At 32.9% G+C, this 19,123-nt stretch overlaps 5 protein-coding genes across 8 annotated transcripts; 3 read left to right on the plus strand and 2 right to left on the minus strand.

Moving 5' to 3' along the window:
- Positions 1–793: 793 nt before the first annotated feature.
- On the plus strand, positions 794–3,537 carry LOC112707084 (QWRF motif-containing protein 3). Its single transcript, XM_029288733.2, has 6 exons — positions 794–1,933; positions 2,025–2,144; positions 2,232–2,348; positions 2,620–2,709; positions 2,794–2,901; positions 3,185–3,537. The coding sequence occupies exons 1-6, from the start codon at positions 1,361–1,363 to the stop codon at positions 3,278–3,280; spliced, it is 1,104 nt and encodes a 367-aa protein (XP_029144566.2). The 5' UTR covers positions 794–1,360; the 3' UTR covers positions 3,281–3,537.
- Positions 3,538–3,600: 63 nt separating this feature from the next.
- On the minus strand, positions 3,601–5,780 carry LOC112707085 (uncharacterized). Its single transcript, XM_025758649.3, has 2 exons — positions 4,339–5,780; positions 3,601–4,270 (listed from the first exon to the last, which is right to left on the minus strand). The coding sequence occupies exons 1-2, from the start codon at positions 4,525–4,527 to the stop codon at positions 3,686–3,688; spliced, it is 774 nt and encodes a 257-aa protein (XP_025614434.1). The 5' UTR covers positions 4,528–5,780; the 3' UTR covers positions 3,601–3,685.
- Positions 5,781–5,846: 66 nt separating this feature from the next.
- Positions 5,847–9,931, plus strand: LOC114924010 (formiminotransferase cyclodeaminase-like protein). 4 transcript variants are annotated; one of them, XR_011864788.1, is made up of 5 exons: positions 5,847–5,980; positions 6,307–6,709; positions 7,148–7,678; positions 8,013–8,090; positions 9,668–9,771. XR_011864788.1 is itself a non-coding variant. In XM_072201126.1 (4 exons), exons 1-3 carry the CDS (start codon positions 5,909–5,911, stop codon positions 7,660–7,662), a joined length of 990 nt encoding a protein of 329 aa, XP_072057227.1. In that variant the 5' UTR covers positions 5,847–5,908; the 3' UTR covers positions 7,663–7,678; positions 9,856–9,931. The 4 variants fall into 4 exon arrangements, 3 of the variants coding, with proteins under 3 accessions (XP_072057227.1, XP_029144304.1, XP_029144305.1); XM_072201126.1 differs by lacking the exons at positions 8,013–8,090; positions 9,668–9,771 and adding an exon at positions 9,856–9,931; XM_029288471.2 differs by lacking the exons at positions 8,013–8,090; positions 9,668–9,771 and having other exon boundaries at positions 7,148–7,960.
- LOC112707087 (formiminotransferase cyclodeaminase-like protein) lies at positions 9,798–12,525 on the plus strand. Its single transcript, XM_025758651.2, has 3 exons — positions 9,798–9,933; positions 11,022–11,433; positions 11,822–12,525. The coding sequence occupies exons 1-3, from the start codon at positions 9,910–9,912 to the stop codon at positions 12,337–12,339; spliced, it is 954 nt and encodes a 317-aa protein (XP_025614436.1). The 5' UTR covers positions 9,798–9,909; the 3' UTR covers positions 12,340–12,525.
- LOC112707086 (beta-glucuronosyltransferase GlcAT14B) lies at positions 11,627–16,223 on the minus strand. Its single transcript, XM_025758650.3, has 4 exons — positions 14,702–16,223; positions 13,637–13,712; positions 13,405–13,520; positions 11,627–13,128 (listed from the first exon to the last, which is right to left on the minus strand). Exons 1-4 carry the CDS (start codon positions 15,303–15,305, stop codon positions 12,620–12,622), a joined length of 1,305 nt encoding a protein of 434 aa, XP_025614435.1. The 5' UTR covers positions 15,306–16,223; the 3' UTR covers positions 11,627–12,619.
- Between the last annotated feature and the right edge of the window lie 2,900 nt (positions 16,224–19,123).

Raw genomic sequence — 19,123 nt, forward strand, 5'->3', positions numbered from 1 at the left:
ATGGTTTTCCAATTGCCCCTCTCACATGTGATTCCTGATTGCCTGTGTTATGACAGGCTTTATATGTGTTTTCACATGTGATGGGTTTCAACAGATTTTTGGTCTCTGTCACTGTAACCGGACTCTTATAAAAAACTTGACTAGCCAATTAAAGAAATTATGGCTGTCTTTCCCAATACAAAGGACAACCCAATGATTATGGACAATTTTGGTTGCATGCACACAAATGCTATTTGCCCCCCAATTTTAATTAAATCCAGGATTGGACCGATCTACACCCTAGGCCTAAGTATGTTAAATCCTGAGCTCATCAAGCTCTGAAAGATCAAATATTTAAGTTATGAAATATAGCCTGCAATATTCCCAACTTTTGCCTCTATCAAAAGAAATGAAACTTGAAGGGGAACAAAATAATAAACTAATGACTCAGTTAAAATTTCAAATTTAAATTTAATCTTGAGAAATCCAAACAGAAAGGCCCTTTTAGTTTCCAAGTTGCAAAGTTAGAACTTAGAAGGTTCTACCATTTGGTCGGCACTCATTGAATTGAATGTTTTTTCATCAAAGTGCCGGCCTTACGGTAGCAACGACAGGGGGGCCGGAACACTCAGCACATCATTTTCTACTAACTTAGTCCTTTCATTAAAACAGTGCAATCATTCATTCATGTTATGCACGCTACTTCATATTTCTATGTTCCATATTCATTACTTTTTGATGCTGCCATAGAACACTGCTACTTAACATTTTGCTGTCCCTGGTTTATAACTGTCATAACTAACTTGCATCACAGATTATTTCTGTCTTTGTTTGCCTTTGATGATGAAGACACCAAGTGCTTCTTCAGTTGTTCCCTTTCAACCTCCCAAACAATCTCGTCAACACAGAAACCGTGAGGTGAGTTCACGGTTTCTTCCATCATCTCCAACAACAACCTCTGTTGAACACTCTTTTCCTTCTTCTACACGTGAAGTTCTCTCTCCACTTCGACGCAAGACTGGTTCTAGTTCAACAAGACACAGCAACAGCAGCAAGCACGCCGAAGAACAAGGCCCTGCCACACGCCATCATCAACTATGGCCTTCTTCTGCTAAGAGAAACTGTCACGCTTGCCGATCGAATCAGCGAGGACAGGATCATAGAAAACCTTGAACATGACAAACAGATCGATTCTAAGAAGCCCAACAAGGCAAGTTCTGTTTTTTCTTCTAGGACTAAAAACAAGAATAGCAGCACTCTTGAGAATGGTTCATACAATGGCTATGGGAAGAAACACCGTTCCATTGTTCCTGGAAGATTTTCCTTGGATGAGAATGCCTTGCACAGAAAGTTATCATCAGGGAGAAACTCTTTTTCCTCCATGAACTCGGTTGATTCAGAATCGGATTACAGCGAGGTGTCCATGAGTTTGAATTCAAGGGAAAAGGGAGTTGAGGTTCCCTCCAAGTACATGAGTGATGAGATGAAAACAAGGCCTAGAAAGGGGACTTCAGATTCCAACATTGTAGATATTATGAACACCAATGATTCCTCTATTTTATTTAAGAAACTCAACTTGAAAACTCCCATCAAGAGGGCTAACTCTCTTACATCAGGTTACAAGAGTTCTACGTCTCAGTGGGCTTTGTCACCTGGAAGGACTAGTTCACCATCCATGTCGATTGAAAGCATGGATAAACCGTTGTCCTTTTCGAGCTTGAAGAAACAACATAGTAGTCCCATCATGACTAGAGGAGTGGAGAGATTTTTTACCATGGGTTTTGATCTCTTCAAGAGCAAGAAATCCTTGTTAAATCCTTCTTCGCCAATGGGTTCTGGTGGGAATTATGAGGCTGGCCATCAGCTTCGCTTGCTTGAAAATCGGTTGATGCAATGGAGGTATGCAAATGCTAGAGCCAAAGTTGTAAATGAAAACATTTTTAATCAAGCACAGGTACATTATATTCATCTCTCATCTTACACTTAAGAATGATTTGCCTCTAGATGCGCAATTGAGAAATGGTGCTGATGCTTTGTTGATTTAGAGCAATTTGTTATGTGCATGGGATGGCCTTACAAAGCTGCAGAATTCAGTGCTAAAAAAGATGATACAATTCAGCAAACAGAAGCTTAATATGAAGCTCAATTTCATATTGTATTCTCAAGTTAGTACTAAATCTTAAGAATCATCAGTCATGTTATTCTTCCTCTGGGCTGATATATAGAAACATATATATATATGCATGTGACAGATGAAACTGTTGGAGACTTGGGGAGGTTTGGAAAGGCAACACTCGTCAGCAATTACCAAGATCAAAGAGAGTTTGTATTCTGTTATCTGTAGAATTCCCCTCTTGGAAGGTGCAAAGGTATGGCTGCATTCTCTATGATGAACAATTCTTGCATAGATGAAAAAAAAAAAATCAACACCACAAGAGATACAAATCTAATACTTTGTATCTAGCTGCACTTACAATAAAGTAAGGGGGGTAAAAAAAAAAAACAAAGTATTATGAAAAGAAGTTAGCAGGCTTCCCTTAAGTTGTAACAATGACTAAATATGATGTGTCAGATTCGTATTAAAATAGCAATATTTCCTTCTTATTCGAAGAACTGTTAACAAAGTTATTATGCTTATAGGTGGACTTACAATCGACATCAATCACTCTACGGCATGCAACTGATGTCACGGCTTCTATCGCGTCAATGTTAACTTGTTTCCCACCTTCAGTATGTTTGTTAAAACACTATGCTTGTCGTGTTTTCGACTGATGAGGTCTTAAACTTGAAATTGAAAATTTGCTTTATCATCAGGTTGATGAGACTGCTTTACTGCTATCAGAATTAGCAGAAGTAGTTGCACAAGAGAAACAACTCTTAGAAGAGTTCTATGATCTTTTCCAAATCATATCTGTCTTTGAGGTAACTATTTTTTTATCTTTTCTAAAATGACAAAGGGGAGTAGATATAGTTTAAACTTCTAAGTTTTGTCAATCAAAATGAAGCATTATGTTCAATTTTTAAGAGAGAAGAGTAGGGGGGACTAGAAATCTAGAGAAATTTCCCAATTTTGAATGCTTGTAGATTAAAAATTTGTACTGTTTACCAATTAGAGTTCAACCAAACTTGTACTGTTTCTGTACTGCTTATTTATGAAGCTTTTGTTTAGAGCATACTAATAGTTGTTGATAATATATATTGGCAGATTCAAGAGAGAAGTGCAAAGTGCAATCTCATTCAACTTGAAAGTTGGCAATGGAACCATCAACAACAGCAATTACCACACGAGATCACATCATAAAACTCTAGGCTACTAATGGAAGTTTAACCAAGATAAATAGTATAATTACTATGACAACCTCAAATAGGAAAATGGTGGCAAAATATAATGAAGTTAGTATCTGTTGTTAATTTTCTTTTCATAAAGAACAAAGAAAAAAAAGGCAAATCCATAGAACATAATTCATTTTAAGTTATATAATTTTTATGATATATTTGCGGTATGTACTTTTTAAGATTACCGACAAATTTCCATCTAATGTATTTTACCTGAAAACAGTAAATATGACTCACAAAACCTGCTTGAAACTCTATTCTTCATTGATCTACTCCTTGAAGAAATCAGTTATTAGTCATTGCAACTATGAGTGCATTCTTTCTTGAAATTCTTCAGGTTGGTCATGAAATATGTCAGAAGATTAATGGATTATTCTCTTATTTCATCTACTCTATGTTCTCTTGCTTCAGCGTTCAAGCTATTCTTTCTCCTTTGCTTCCACATTAATCTACTTGCTTGGGCATGTTTCATTACAGAATCTTTACCATTGGCCTTTTTCTCAACTCCTTGCTGCTCCTCTTGTTTGTTTATTTCATTTTCCTTCCCACTCTTACTTTTAGCAGTAACTCCTAAATTACTATCATCTCGAGTATCTTTGACTTGTCGATTTACTTTCTCCTTGTCATGTTCATTTGTCTCGATCAATCTATCATCATTCCCACTTCCATTCATAACTTCATCCTTGGATTCTACTCTAATCTCACCATCCTTGAAAGTGTTCAACTCACTATTGTTTCTCAAAATTTTCCCTTGTACTTGCAGCATCCTAATCTCGTTCTGTTTCTCCTCGAATGCAGATTCGATCACTCGCTGCTCTTCTTTTAGAGAATCCATGGTATACTTCATCTGCAAAACTCTCTTGTCAAGCTCCATCTTCTGACCTTTCAATAAGTATATCTTCACCTTCATTTCCTCAATCTTACCTTCTATCTCTTTGTTGTGATCTCTTTCCTTCTAATATTAACAACATAACCAAAGTCATAATTTGGTTAGAAAAGACGAGAAGAAGAAGTTGGTTTTACCTGCAATAAAAGCTGAAGGGAAAGAAGCTCCCCATCTTTCTCCTTGACAAGAAAGCTGCATACACGCCTCTCTCTAAACTTGTGAAGCATCAGAACACCAAGAAATGAAACACCAAAAGCTAGCATCAGCATGAAACCATATTGCCTTGTTCTCTTGTTCTCTCCATGTAAACCTTTGTTTTGAGCCATCTTTCTCTATCAAAGATTCTTGATAGTTTTTGGCTTATAGTAGTTAATCTAGTTCTTGCATTGTGTACGGCTTTGAATTCACACAAAGAACATGAGTCATGAATTCAACTACTGCTTCTTTTATTTGGCTGGTATTCTTGGTAATTGCCACTAAAATTCAAATACAATCATACTTCTATTATACAATAGTGGTCATGTGGGAAGTGGGAACTGGGAAGTGCTTTTCATTTCTAGTGTCTAAAAAATTGAATGATATACAAAAATATATATATAATATTTATCTAATAGTTATATATATTATACTACTTACATAAAAATTATTAGCATAATTTTATATAAAGGTGATAATTGAAATATAGATAAAATATTATGTCACAAGGTTTAATTATATATTAGATTAAAACTCGCACATTACACATAGTATCATAATATAAAATTATTTAGTACATATACAAAATATTTTTTTTCTCAATTTTGTTTGTCTTATATTAATAACTTAATATTAGGAGTGTTTGCGGTGCGGTTTGGTTCGATTTTAAGGGAAAAAGTCATCCGATCCGATCTGAACGCTTAATTTATGTGCGGCGCGGTTCGGATTGGATGAATTTTTTTAGAAATCCGATCCAATCCAATTACAAGCGGTTTAGATCGGTTTAGATTTGGAGTTTCTTAAATAAAAAATTAAATACATATAATAAGTCTCAACATCAAATTTTAAATAATCAACAATGACATAACAAGTCTTAACAATATCTTAAAAAGCCAACGATAACATAACAATAGAAATAAAATTATATGTTAGTTAAAATAAATAAATAAATAAATAACATTTTGAATATAAAATATTTATTAAAATAATAATAATATATGAATAATAGAAAAAATGTATAACAAATTGCACATGTTATAAGTATAATCGTAAATATAATAATAAAATAATAATATTATAGCATATTATGCGGTTTGGATTGGATTGGATCGGTTATAAAAAGTAGATCCGAAATATGATCCAATCTAGCGGTTTGCAAAAAATAGAATCCAATCAAATCCGAATTAGTACAGTTTTAATCTGTTTTCGGTTTAGATTGGATTGGATGAGCGGTTTAATTTAGATCGATTTGAATTTGAACACCCCTACTTAATATATATTAAATTATTTTAAAACTGAAATATAAAAATTTAATTTATATTCGAATGAGAAATAATAATAGCACAAAATTATATAGTTAAAATAAATAACATAGATTTTATATAAAAAAGGATATATTACACATTGACCTAAACGGATAAACCAGGATGATTTTGCAAATTTTCACCGTTCACACCACCACGAGCTTCCTTAGATCCGCCACGTTCTCTGCCGTCAAAACGTCAACGGCGAATGCGGTGCCTGCCTCACGTGCCCATTCTTCATCCACCGCACCCTTCGGATGCTTCATCTATTCATAAACCAGTATGCACAAATTCCCTAAATCCTTATCTAACTGGGGAAAGAAAAAATGCTAATAAGTAATAACATGCTACCAAAATTAATGCCTGTGATTCTTTTTCTCTAATCGGTTTCGAAAACTAAAACAAAATTTCATATTTGTTAATATTTTAGATTTTAGATAGATAAGGTTTGGTTGCTTGTCCTGTGTTATGGATAAAAAACAAAAATTGATGGCCACAACTTTTGTGTTCATTCATTCATTTTGTTGAATATATATATACACTCTTGAACACACTATTACTGAGTGACTTTGTTATTGTCAATTGAAAAAAAAAAAAAATTCAAAGATGTTGAAGTCCATGCTTGGATGCTGCAAAGTATACATATCAGAGAGCAGAAACAAGACTGCATTAGAATCTATTGAAAAAGCTGCAAGTCTTTTTCCAAAGGCTCCCATAATCAACAAGTTTGAGGATGTGGACTACAACAGAGTTGGTTACACTCTTGTCTCTGAGTTTGAGGAATCAGAGCCATCATTGTCGTCATCATCATCATGTCAATTGACATGTGCTGTGCTTGCAATGGTGAAGGCTGCATTTGATGCAATTGACTTTGGATTGCACAGTGGAACTCATCCTAGGCTTGGTGTTGTGGACCACATTTGTTTTCACCCCTTGGCTAGTGCTTCCTTGGACCAAGCAGCTACGGCTGCTCGTTCCTTGGCTACGAAAACGGGCTCTACCCTGCAAGGTTAGTTGCATTGGGAAATTTTCATATTTACCTCACTAATGTTATTTACAAACAGCCAATTATAAGAATATTATCATGTATTTTTGCACTGCATATTAGAAATGATGACTATTGATTAAGTGTAGTTGCACAAACTTAGATTTAGGCAAATTTATTAGCTTGGTGTTAGTTTATGGATTCTGTTATATGTGGATTGTGGAAGGACTTAAGGAGATTGTTATTTCATTGATAAGGGGTTGTTTAAAGTTTCACGTGAACAAAGTAAAATTTTATTATACTACATTCTGGAGGATGCTCTGAAACATAAAACTGATCAATCACTGCACGGTGGATACTGAATTCATAAAATTGTACCAATCCACTGTTTTTGCACCGGTTACGATGGGCAACTTCTTTCTAGTATGTTTAAATGTTGAAAATGATTGAAATTTTATGCAGTACCTACTTTTCTATATGGAGCAGCACATGAAGAAGGGAGGACGCTTGATTCAATCCGAAGAACACTTGGTTATTTCAAGCCAAATGCCAATCAAAACAGATGGATTGGGGGGCCAACATCACACACTTTGCCCCTGAATCCAAACAGTGGTCCTGCTCAAGTGACTCTAGCTAAAGGTGTTTTGATCATTGGAGCAACGAATTGGGTTGATAATTACAATGTCCCTCTATTATCTTCTGATATTAGTGCTGTTCGTAGAATTGCGAAACTTGTTAGCGGAAGAGGTGGTGGGCTTCCTTCTGTACAGGCCATGGCACTTGCACATGGTGAAGGTGTCATTGAGGTAGCCTGTAACTTGTTGGATCCGAATAAAGTTGGTGGAGAACGAGTACAAAATAAAGTTGAGTGCCTTGCAAAGGAAGAAGGTATTTCTGTGGGAAAGGGATACTTCACAGACTTCTCGCAAGAAGAAATTATTCAAAAATATTTGGAGCTGTTTAAGGAGAGAAATTGATGTCAAACAATACCAGGTATATTGGATTTTGCCATTTGATGAATTTTCATTCAAGGAGTCAATTTGGCATTTCCCTTGAGATTAGGAGAGAATATATGTATAAGGATGAGTTCTTCATGCTAAAGCTCATCCTTAAATTTTTATTCTCATTTTCAAGGGACAATAAGATTGTTCCTAAAAGATATCAATGTAGCTTCTCATGAGGATCCCAAATATTTTGATCCATCCAATGAGCATTATGTTATAACCTATAGAACATGAAAAGATAAGAACCCAACCCAACCATATTGATACCTCCTCTGATCTTGTGTAAGTTCTATCTTTCACTCATCACTTTTCTCTTCTCCCAGACTTTCCTCAGGTCTAACAGGGCAATTTTAGAAGTTTGGACAAACGAAAATCCCGAGTATGCTTCAATTTGCAAAAAGGTTAATAACTATCTTGATGGAAAAGTCCTTGTTATTCATTAGCAGGATTAATCATATAAAGTGGTGACAAGAAATATTATTGCCCATGTCAACTAATATCTTAACCATATTCTCTGAGGTTTTTCTGCCCATTTAGTGTTTTATTTTTATTTTAATTCTTCACTGCCATCCGGCTTAACATGTTAAACTATATTACCATACCTCATACCCTTTCTCTTTTTAAATAAAAAAATGCCTTCTCATAATGCAATGATGCCTAGCATTCTTGTCTTGTTGTTCCAAGTTCCTATCTATAATACGGGTTGAGGTTGTGCTTTTATCTTTTGGCTAAGGTATAGAACTCAGTATAATACACCAGGCCTGCACCTTTCATCCAGTGTGTATCGAAAGAGACAGTATATATCAAAACAAAGACTACATTAAATTGTGGCAGTTGAATTTGGTGGTGGAAGCTATCTCCACATCTGAATTGAATGCAGCATTTACAGTCCCTTTTTACCATAGAGCGAGATGTGAATTTACAACATACATTATTAACATTTGGCCAATTCTATAGTGCCTATGAGTTGGTGTCTAAATTTTTTCTAACTTATTTTTTATAGTAAGTTTTGATTTTTTAAAAATAATTTATTTTTATATCTTTTAAATTAAATATTAATTTTTTACCTTTTTTAATAAGTAGACACCACTTTTTAGACAACATAACATTCACCTTAACATTTACAAAACTACTTTATTTGTATGAAAAATGTTCTCTGTTCTATTATCCTTTTCTCGTTACTATAAAAGTTTGATACATCTTTAAATCAATGTTTTGATTACAACATGCAATCAAGTTTAAGATAAAAATTTTGAATTTAAGATCAAGTATCTTCCCCCCACCCCCACACTTCTCTCTTACGGTCTTACCACTAATTGAAGTATCTAATATGAAAAAAAGCTCAAAGAACATGCATGAGCCAAAGAATTTGATTAAGCTGAGTGTATCAGTATTCAGTAGTACTAATATCACACCTTAGCTTTAAGTCTTTTAATTCTTTCTCGATGAGTAAGTAGGGAAATTAATGCTTAAACAAATAATGCATATCCAATTCAGTGGATTTTACTTTTCAATTCTATGGGCTTTCCAGCTTTAAGTAGCTAACAAAAAATGAAGGTATGAGGCAACAAGACAAGGAAGCAAGATATTTTAAGCGTTTTGTGAAAATGACTGCTTGTGCTAACCTGTCATGTTTTCATCAAGAGATTATCTAAAGAAATGTTTGTGACTTATTTTTGGACATTTGCAAATTTAGATTAAAAAAAAAAGATATCATATTCCTATCTAAATTAAATTATCAACTAGTAATTGCTTTAAGCAAGTTTCTTGTACAATATAGTATTAAGTTAACCAGAATATCTGAATCACGTTAATATCAAAATAATATCGTTGAATTCTGTTCATGTAAAAAATACGTTAAATGTTATATTCACTTAAGCTATAATGAGGATATTACGTTAACACATTGGACAACTTCAGATTATTATTCACTGCTTTTAGTGATTTCTTGTGGTTGCAAATCTCATCATAAAATCAGAAATTTAAGACGGTGACAGTGATGGATAACAACACTCGATTCACGCTCTTGGGGGAAGCAACATTTTTGTTTTCACATACGATACTGTGATGACATGGCACCACGTGGACACATTTTGTCCAATGTATATATAGTAGCTTCATATTTATTGCTAAAACCACTGAGTCACTGACATATGATTTATTTAGACAATCTTGTGAACTCAGGTTGAAGCTGTTGTGAAGAAACCACACACACACCCCATGGAGTTCAATTCCACTAGCAAGGTCAGCAAGAATATCTTCCTTCTTCTTAGTTTCTGTTCAGTGATCTTATCTGAGGAAAACATGTGTCTATAAATCATAACAGATACTATACTGGCTAGGTTTATGGATTAACTGAGTAATCACATGCATATTTTAAGTATGTGTTTCTCTTCTTCTTTGTTTGATTTGTTTATTTCTTTTGCTTTCTCAATGTCTTAGCATCTTTTAGTTTAATTTATTGTATAATGTTAGTCAACCACGGAGAGAAGGGGTAGACAATAGTGTTCTTGCTTCGGTTGAAAAATATAGTTAGTACTGTAATAAGGGAGGATGAGTATCAATATCTCGAGGATTTTGGAAGTTCATCTTTTTCTCCTATTTTCTTCAACGCTTTTTGACTTTTTCTCCTCAATTATACATATGGAATATATTATTGTATTTGGATTTAGACAAGTTTTCTTTTACATAATGAATAAATAAATAAATAATTGAAAATGTTAGTAGTTTTTCTAACATGTAAAATATATCACTTATGCTCTAGAAACTAGTTGAGTATCCATAGAAAAAAAAGTCACATGTCTTAGAAAACTTGGATAAGGATTAAGGATACAATGTCAAAATATTCAGTGATAAGATGCATGTACTATGGTAGCCACTGGTAGTGAGCCACGTGTAGTGTAGGGACCTCAAATTATTGGATAGGGATACCTCCCTTCTTATATGAACACATCACCATGCGGTACACGCTCAATAAAACAATACTGCATTTTTCCCCTTCTTGCTTTTGCAGTAAGACTATGAAGCATGGTATCAATGATGCAGTATGATATTGATAATCTGGGAAAACACTTGTAACATCAACTGTATTATAGAAATAAAATAAACAAGATAAAGATTACATTACAGTTCTTATTGTGTGTAAAAGTAATCTTATTTGAAATTAACCATGATCTCAGTCTGGACTCTGATAATGACTAATTGACTATGTTGGAAAAACATTTTTTAAGTTCTGTTTTTTAGCATTTGCTTTGAACAATTGAACACATGTATTACCTTTTAGAGTTTCTGCTTCAATAGAGTAAATGTTCACTCCTTAGTTGTTTATTTAGGATCAAAAGAAAACCATAGACCAATCCATCTTATTGTGCTGCAAAATCTTTGTCTCTGAGGCGCGCAATCTAGCAACTCTTGATGCAATAGAAAGAGTAGCAAGGCTGAACCCAGAGACCATCATTGTGAAGAAGTTTCCTGACCTGCCTTACAACAGAACCAGGTACACCCTTGTGTCTTATGTACTGCATGACTGCACAGGAAATGCCATATACAGCCCCTTGCACCAATCTGTGGTTGCCATGGCTGAGGTTGCATTCAATGCCATCAACCTAGAATTGCATGATGGGGCTCACCCTCGCCTAGGAGCGGTGGATGACATTGTTGTCCATCCACTTGCACGTGCTTCGTTGGATGAGGCAGCATGGCTTGCAAAAACACTGGCAGCAGACATTGGCAACCGATTCAATGGTAAGGCCAAAGGGCAAACTCATTAATGGACTACAACGGTTCTTTACAGTAACAAAAATAAAGATTGTCTACTAAAGTCAATTTTATGTCAATGAATAATAAAAAAATTAATTATGAAAGGCCTAATTCGGAACATAGATATAATTTACGACAGCAATCCATAGCAATGTCTAATCTATATAGCTGATCCCCATTTAGTGAGACAATAACTTAGCTTGCATTGATGTGTATGAAAGGTTTAAGTACAAATTACAAAATTATTCATCATTGATGAGGTTCTTCATACCATAGTGTCATGGACTCAAAAGTGTGGTGTAATGCATGAGAAACTCAATTTTTTTTTCTTGGACACATTAACACTGCTTTTCTTTCTGTATTTGAAATGCAGTGCCAGTATTCTTGTATGGTGCAGCACACCCAACAGGGAAGGAACTAGACACCATTAGACGAGAGCTCGGATATTACCGGCCTAATTTCATGGGAATCCAATGGGCAGGGTGGGCTATGCCGAAGATCCTACCTCAGAACCCAGATGAAGGACCTATTGTTGTTTCAACGTCTAAAGGCATCTTAATGATTGGCGCACGCCCCTGGGTTGGACTCTACAATGTGACAATCTTGTCGACAGATGTGTCAGCGGCAAGAAGGATTGCAAGGAAGGTCAGTGCTCGTGGCGGGGGGCTTCCGAAGGTGCAAACTTTGGGGCTTGTTCATGACAAGGATTCAACTGAAATAGCCTGCATGCTGTTGGAGCCTAATCAAATTGGAGCAGACAGAGTGCAGAAACATATCGAGATGCTGGCAGCAGAAGAAGGATTGGATGTAGAAAAAGGATACTTCACTGACTTATCACCAGAGATGATCATAGAAAAATACATGAACCTTATATCTGCTAACAGATCATGATTGCCACATAAATCATTTGTTGATAAACAATAAAAAAAAATTGTGAGATCCTATTGGCCTTGCAACTTTGTAAATAAAGTTGTTGTAATGAAACTGAAACAAGCACTTGAAAACTGCTTCTTTTACTGCTTGTTGCTTCTAACTCGGAACCTAGAATATGAATATTAGCACAAAATTCCGGCCTTCTGCATCATGAGTCATGAATGAGAACTATAAGCAAGCTTATGTACACTTTAAATTTTCCTATTGAAGGGTCACACTTAACAGTTAAAACCCTTCATCACAAACACTGCTTGCTTCTAAAATCTTGAGACAACAGTGTTTGAATCAGCACACTCAATCTCTCAGCACCGGGTCCTGGCCTAAAAACCGTATCATTGCCACGCAACAGACATGGATCTTCACCACCTTCTGAGGTATCAACGCACCATGCCCCAGGTGAAAATCTATGTGTCCTTCCCAAGAGTTCTTTGTCAATCTTGTCCAGCACTGGATCATCCTTTGCAAACTTTCTGGCAAAGGGAGCATTGCTTTTAACCATTTTGTCAAAGTCCTTCATTGTCAATTTCATAGGATGCTGCTTTGGAGGAGTGTCCCAAGCAATGTAGTGAAGATCATGGCTTATTGCAGTGTGGCGAAATTCCTCAGTGTTGCAAATGACAGTGTGGAAATAACCCTCAGGAGAAGAGATAAAATTTGCATAGTACATAAGAATAGTCCTTGGAAGGTTATCCCATCCCCATATACAGTACTCCATAAAGGATCTTGTTAGCACAACCCAAGCTGAACCTGTTTAGAGAAGCATATATACTAAATCAACTTTGATACAACAACAACAGCCTTATCCCACTAGGTGGGGTCCACTACATAAATCAAACGATGCCATTGAGTCCTATCATATATTCAATAGTGATAGATAAAAGCAAATGGAGGGAGTACTAAATAGGTGCCAAAATTTCTAGGTTACTTAACAAACTTATATGCTTGGTTTAAGTTAATAGTAGTATAGCAATAAATGCATACAGAATTATGGATTATGAGTTATAGTTTCATATATATACCTACCTGTAAACAGTTTAAAAAGAGTTGGAAGTGTTCTTTTCTGAGTAGTCCATGCTATATCAGATTTCTTTGATAAGTAAAGGCCAGGATCAATAACAATTGGCCTTACTCTATGGCTCCTGAGCAAATAAACAGAAATATCAATATCAACTATCAGAATTCAGCGATGGTGAATAATTTACAGCTCCATTTGTTCTCCCTCCAAGATTGTATGAAAAATTAATGATTAACTTACAGTTTCCAACCAGCAATATGCGTATGCTCGATGAAATTGAGATCTCTCGACAGATTAGAGAAAACATGAAGTAAATCTGAAAAGACAGTAAACAAATATCATATAACTTCACAGAAGCGTTTAAACAAGAAACCTAATCATCTTATGATTCAAGCACAGTACATGAAGATATGTTCAAAATTGCTAAGTACATAGATGTTTATTGTATTAGAAGATTCAAGTCAGGAAAAGATAAAGCCCCATCTGATAGCTATGGGGTTAAGATCAGCATATTGAAATCCCTTGCACTCTAGTCAATTGAGCTACAAAACCCAGCTTATTGATTTATTGAGACAACAAAACTCACTTGGAACTTGACAGATCACTCAAAAATTTGCATGAAACATATCGAGCTTCCAACAAAAATGCAAGGACTCAACAATATCAAAGTAAAAAAAAAAAGTGGCATATATAAAACTAAGATGATGAGGATTATTATTTTCACAATTTATTGTCATTAAGCGCTTATCAGAGGAAACCACTCAACAAAACTATGATTTATGCCTGAATAAGACTGGAAGGAAGCTTAGAAAGAGAATTTGAAATTAGCAAAGTAGAATTGCAGACAAGAACACTAAACAAAACCCAGACTTAAAAACATGAGGAATGAACTACAATCATAAACCTACACTTGCTAACCTCCTTTCTATTAAAGGCAACACGAAAGATGAGTAAGGCCAAATCACGAATTCATTTATGAGAGGTAATAACCAGTGAATCTATACTGGTAATCGACAACAATATGATGATGGATGAAATTTAATTATTGCCAATTTTACTAATATTTTATGTCCTTGAAACAGTAGCAATCTAGACAAAAGAGAAAACAACAGCACCTAGGAATCACAAGCAAACTACAAATCTTTCCCTTTTACTTGACAGGCATTCTATGTTTACCAAGTTTCTTGAAGTTGTAGAAGCACATTATGTCAACACAAGAAAGAAAGTGGTAGTTTATGCAAGCATTTTGACAAGAAAACAAAAGTAACATCAAACAAGCAACCATAAAAAGGACAAGTTTCTAACCATCCTGTGTCACAAGAGGGTAATCCGAGGCGCTGAGGTTTATAAACCAGTCCCAATCCGAGCTCTCCTTCAGTAATATTGCTATAGCTTGGAGTGTACAAGCAATCATAGTAGAACCCTTGTAAGTCACCAAATTGGATTGTGACATAACACGGACATTCTCTACCTCACGAAATGTTGGATCGCCTTTCACTGCATTTGCCAATTCCAATCTTTCCCGGGGCGGTGCCTCAAGATCCAAATGCAGGATATACTGATTTCTTGGGTGATAAACTGCCTGCAATGTCCTCATCATCCTTTGACTATCACCTTTTGTGCCTGAAATAAGATATGCCAACCTAGGTGGCTCCATTTTCTGAACCACATTGGCATTAACCTGCCTTTCGAAATCTGATTCCACAAAATAACCACCTGAATCCTCTGATCTTGCAAATGAAATGATGTCAAAGGTTGAAGATTGTTCTATCCCTTCAGAAGAGCTAAGAGCCCCAACAATTGCAGTAAGAACAAGACTAACAAATACAAACAAACTGGCAAACAACGGTATAACCCATTTCCTATCACTGAATAATCTTCCTGAATGAGAACTAACATTTTTCCTCATATTCTATTTCAGCAGTTATGAATCAAAATCCAAATTTGACACTGCTCACCCTTGTCGGCAAGAACCAAGATCTCTATAAGATGGAAACCAAAAAAGCAGTACCCCACAAATCTTTAGCTGATAATAGTACAATGATGAGTTTGGTGGCAAACCTAACCAACCCAAAAATCAATCTTCTTTAAGCTGAATGGCTAACAATTATGCTAATTTTAGTGCAGGATAAGACATGGTTTTCAATTAAAGATGCTAAATTTACATCAACAATAATCCTCACCAAACGTTTTGATTTGGGAGTTGGGACCCATCTTCATGAAGGAATGGGGTCAAACCTGTTTATTACTGCCTCACTAGAAAGTTAGCAACTTTTGATTGAAGGGCGTAAGAGGGTGAATGAAAATCTACCCTTCAGTGTGTACTGTAACTTCAAAAAACTTCAGTTCAGATTTCACCTGCGAGCCATTAATGCAGCTTGTTCATATTTTCGTACACTTATTCTCCCTCCCTTTTCTGGATATTGCTTCAGCAAACAGTGCTCAAGATCTATTTGTTTGAAACATAACAGGAAATTCGCCTGGAGTGCAAGTTTGAGTTGAGTTGGTGTTCAATTGAGGATAGAGAAAAAAAGAATCCAAACTCAAAGAATATTGAGAAATGAATTTTTTCTTAAATAAATTAAAGGACAAGTTACGAATAGAATTGGTTTGAAAGGCAAATTTCTCAGATGATAACGTTTTAATATAGTGGATAAAATTACGATTTTTGTATATCTATAAAAACTGCTATAAGATATAATGAATTTTAATCGAACGTAATCTGTTACAAAGTGTAGTAATTTATATGGGATTTTGTGCTGGGCGGTTTCTAAAAAAATTTTGCAGATCAAAATCGCAGTTTCTAAAGAAATATTCTCTTGTATGTAGCGGTTTATGCATAAAGAGACTATTTCTATAGATAAATAATTTAAAAAATATAATTTTTATATAAAAAAATAGATATTTAAATAATAATGATAACAATACTTTTTAATAAAATTTTAATTTACAATAATCTTAAGAATAATGTCAAAAAATTATTATATAGTTAGTATTTAGTATTTTATTATGTATAATATAGTAAGTGAAAATAGAAAATAAATATAAAATATGTTATGTATGTTTTATTGTTATTTTTTATTTTTTATTTTTTTTACTATTTCTACTAAAACTCTCTCTTCTTTTATTTGGAGCAAATTTTCTTCTTTTATTTGGATCTAAAATTTGCTCTGCTATCAAAAAAACATAACAAGTTATATAAAAATAAAATTATATTTAAAAAAATAGAAATAAAATTGAGATTTTATACTATACACAATATTAAATATAAATTTAAAAAAATAGAATAATAAAATATATATAAAAAAATCTCTATAATAGTAACACAATAATTTCTTTTATAAATGGTTTTATTTTGATATAAATTTTTATTTTGATAAAAAATCATATAAATTTTTAAATTGGTTTTATTTTAATATAGCAATCAAATCAAAATTCTTTTATTTTTTTATATTAAGTTGTAAAAAAATGTAATGTTTGAAAAATAAAATATATTAATTCTTTAATTTAAAACTTATTCAGAATTAAATTAAATATGTAACTTCTGTAAAAATGATGATTAAATTTAATATTTTTATTTTATATTATTTTTTTATCCTACTAATATATGTAAAATGAATTCTTAATCATAATTTAAATAAAATAATTAAATTTAAATTATAATTTTATTATTCTCTTTCCTTGATGTAATACAATAATTATACTTTAAATAATTATGAATTTTAATTTTAATCTTTCATGTTAAAGAATGTTCATCTAAACCAAAAACTAAGTGAATATATCTAAATTACAAATAAGAATGTTAATACTGAATATTTGAATTATAACTTATAAGTAGATATCTACCTCGTCTATTAAAATGGAGTATAATTTAACTATTCGTACTTTTTATTTGACTAATCTATTAATAATTTGCCGTGTTTATGATAATTTCTCTAATTCTCATAATTTACCATTGTTAGTATCAATTACTAGTAATGAAATTACTAAAAGATTATAAAAATTTTAACATGAAAATTTATATTAAGTGTTTAAAAAAAAATACAAATTGGATTCATCAGTATTATATTGACAAGAATAAAAAAATTGAAGTTGATATGTTAACTCAAAGTTTGAATAAGATATATTTTTTATTTTTAATATTTATAATTTTTAAATATTTTAAATATTTAATTTTATTTCTAATGTTTTTTATTTATATCAAAATTACAAATATTAGGATGGGATAAAAAAACATACTTTATCTTCTCAAGATCTTAATCAATTTAAACTCTATTGGTACAAATGTGAATCACCACCTTATGCATATTAGAAGCAAATAAAAAAGGCAAAGAAAAAAAATATTTGAATTAAAGTTAAATATAAGTGGTAAAAAGAATATAAAATCTTTAAGAATTAAAAAGCAGGTACTAAATTAAATGCAAATTATTTACTATTAATTCTATTTTTAAGCATTAAGAATATTAGTCATTAGGTACTTATGTTGGTGTCTTCTATGGTATCTATTATCTTATTGTACTTATGGTGACTACAAAGAAGGTTACCAATTAATTGTGGACATTTGGTAACTGAAAACGTGTCACTAAAAGTGTTGCTTAAAGAAAAAGTGTTACCCTTAATCGTTAACTTGGCTCTTATACCAAATTTTTAATTTCGATTTTTTCTTTTAATTTCTTTTTCGAAATTTCTATTAGCTCTTCAAATTTTTCTTTGAAAGTATTGACCATTTTTACCAGTTTATAACTTTTCAATCTTGTTTTAGTTTATAATATTCCTTTTTGCATGGATTATTGTATATAAAATCTTTTATCTGTTTGTCTTTTTCTTTAATATAACTTCTCAAATCCTCAATAACTTCTTTTATTTCTACACTTTCTCCTGTTTCTAAATGTCTGTTTAATTTTTCAATTTCATTCTCCATTTTTTCTTTTAACAGCTTTAATTCTTTTAGGTCATAATATGGTGTTCCAGACATTTATAAATTTTTTAAGTTTAGCTCCAACTTGTTTATATTTGTTCTTATTTCTATCCTTTTTATTATAAGGTCATTAATTTCGAACTGAAGATTATTTAATTCTCTTTCATACTCCTTTATTTTACTTTTTAATTTTTTCGCCCTTTTTCTTTTTATTTTATTTTCTGGTCTTTCAATCTTTGTATACTTCATTAGTTATCTTAGAATTTCTGCAAATTCTATCATCGATTCATCACTATTTTCTAGAGATTCTATTAATTTTTCTAACTCTTCAACTTCTCCTTTCAATTTGTCATAGATTATTTTTAGAGCTTCAAATGCTCTTTGATTTATTTCAGAAAACTGTAAATAATTCAACCGATTTTCTCTTTCAAAGAGCTCTTGTTTCTTGTCTTGATAGGTTACATATATTTTCTCTTTATTTATTGTCATAACTTAGTGTTTAGGGTTTCATTTAATTTTTTGACCTTTTTTGTTAATTCTTTTATTTCAGAATTTTCTTATTTAATCTTTAACTTAGATAAACTTAAAGGGCTATTAATTTTGGATTCTCTTATTTGAAAATTCGATGAAACTAATTTTCCTGATGGTTCTTTTAGTAAAAGACCTGGGTTTTCAATAGCTTTATATTTTGGTATTTCTGTTTTTACAATTTTCTGACATAATTCATCGACATAAATTCTTTCTCTGTTTTTAAATATTATACTATGATGGCTATTTGTTAAAGCATAATTTATTGCATATGTAATTGA

The sequence above is a fragment of the Arachis hypogaea genome, chromosome 8 (assembly GCF_003086295.3).
Source record: "Arachis hypogaea cultivar Tifrunner chromosome 8, arahy.Tifrunner.gnm2.J5K5, whole genome shotgun sequence".
Taxonomy (NCBI): Eukaryota; Viridiplantae; Streptophyta; class Magnoliopsida; order Fabales; family Fabaceae; genus Arachis; species Arachis hypogaea.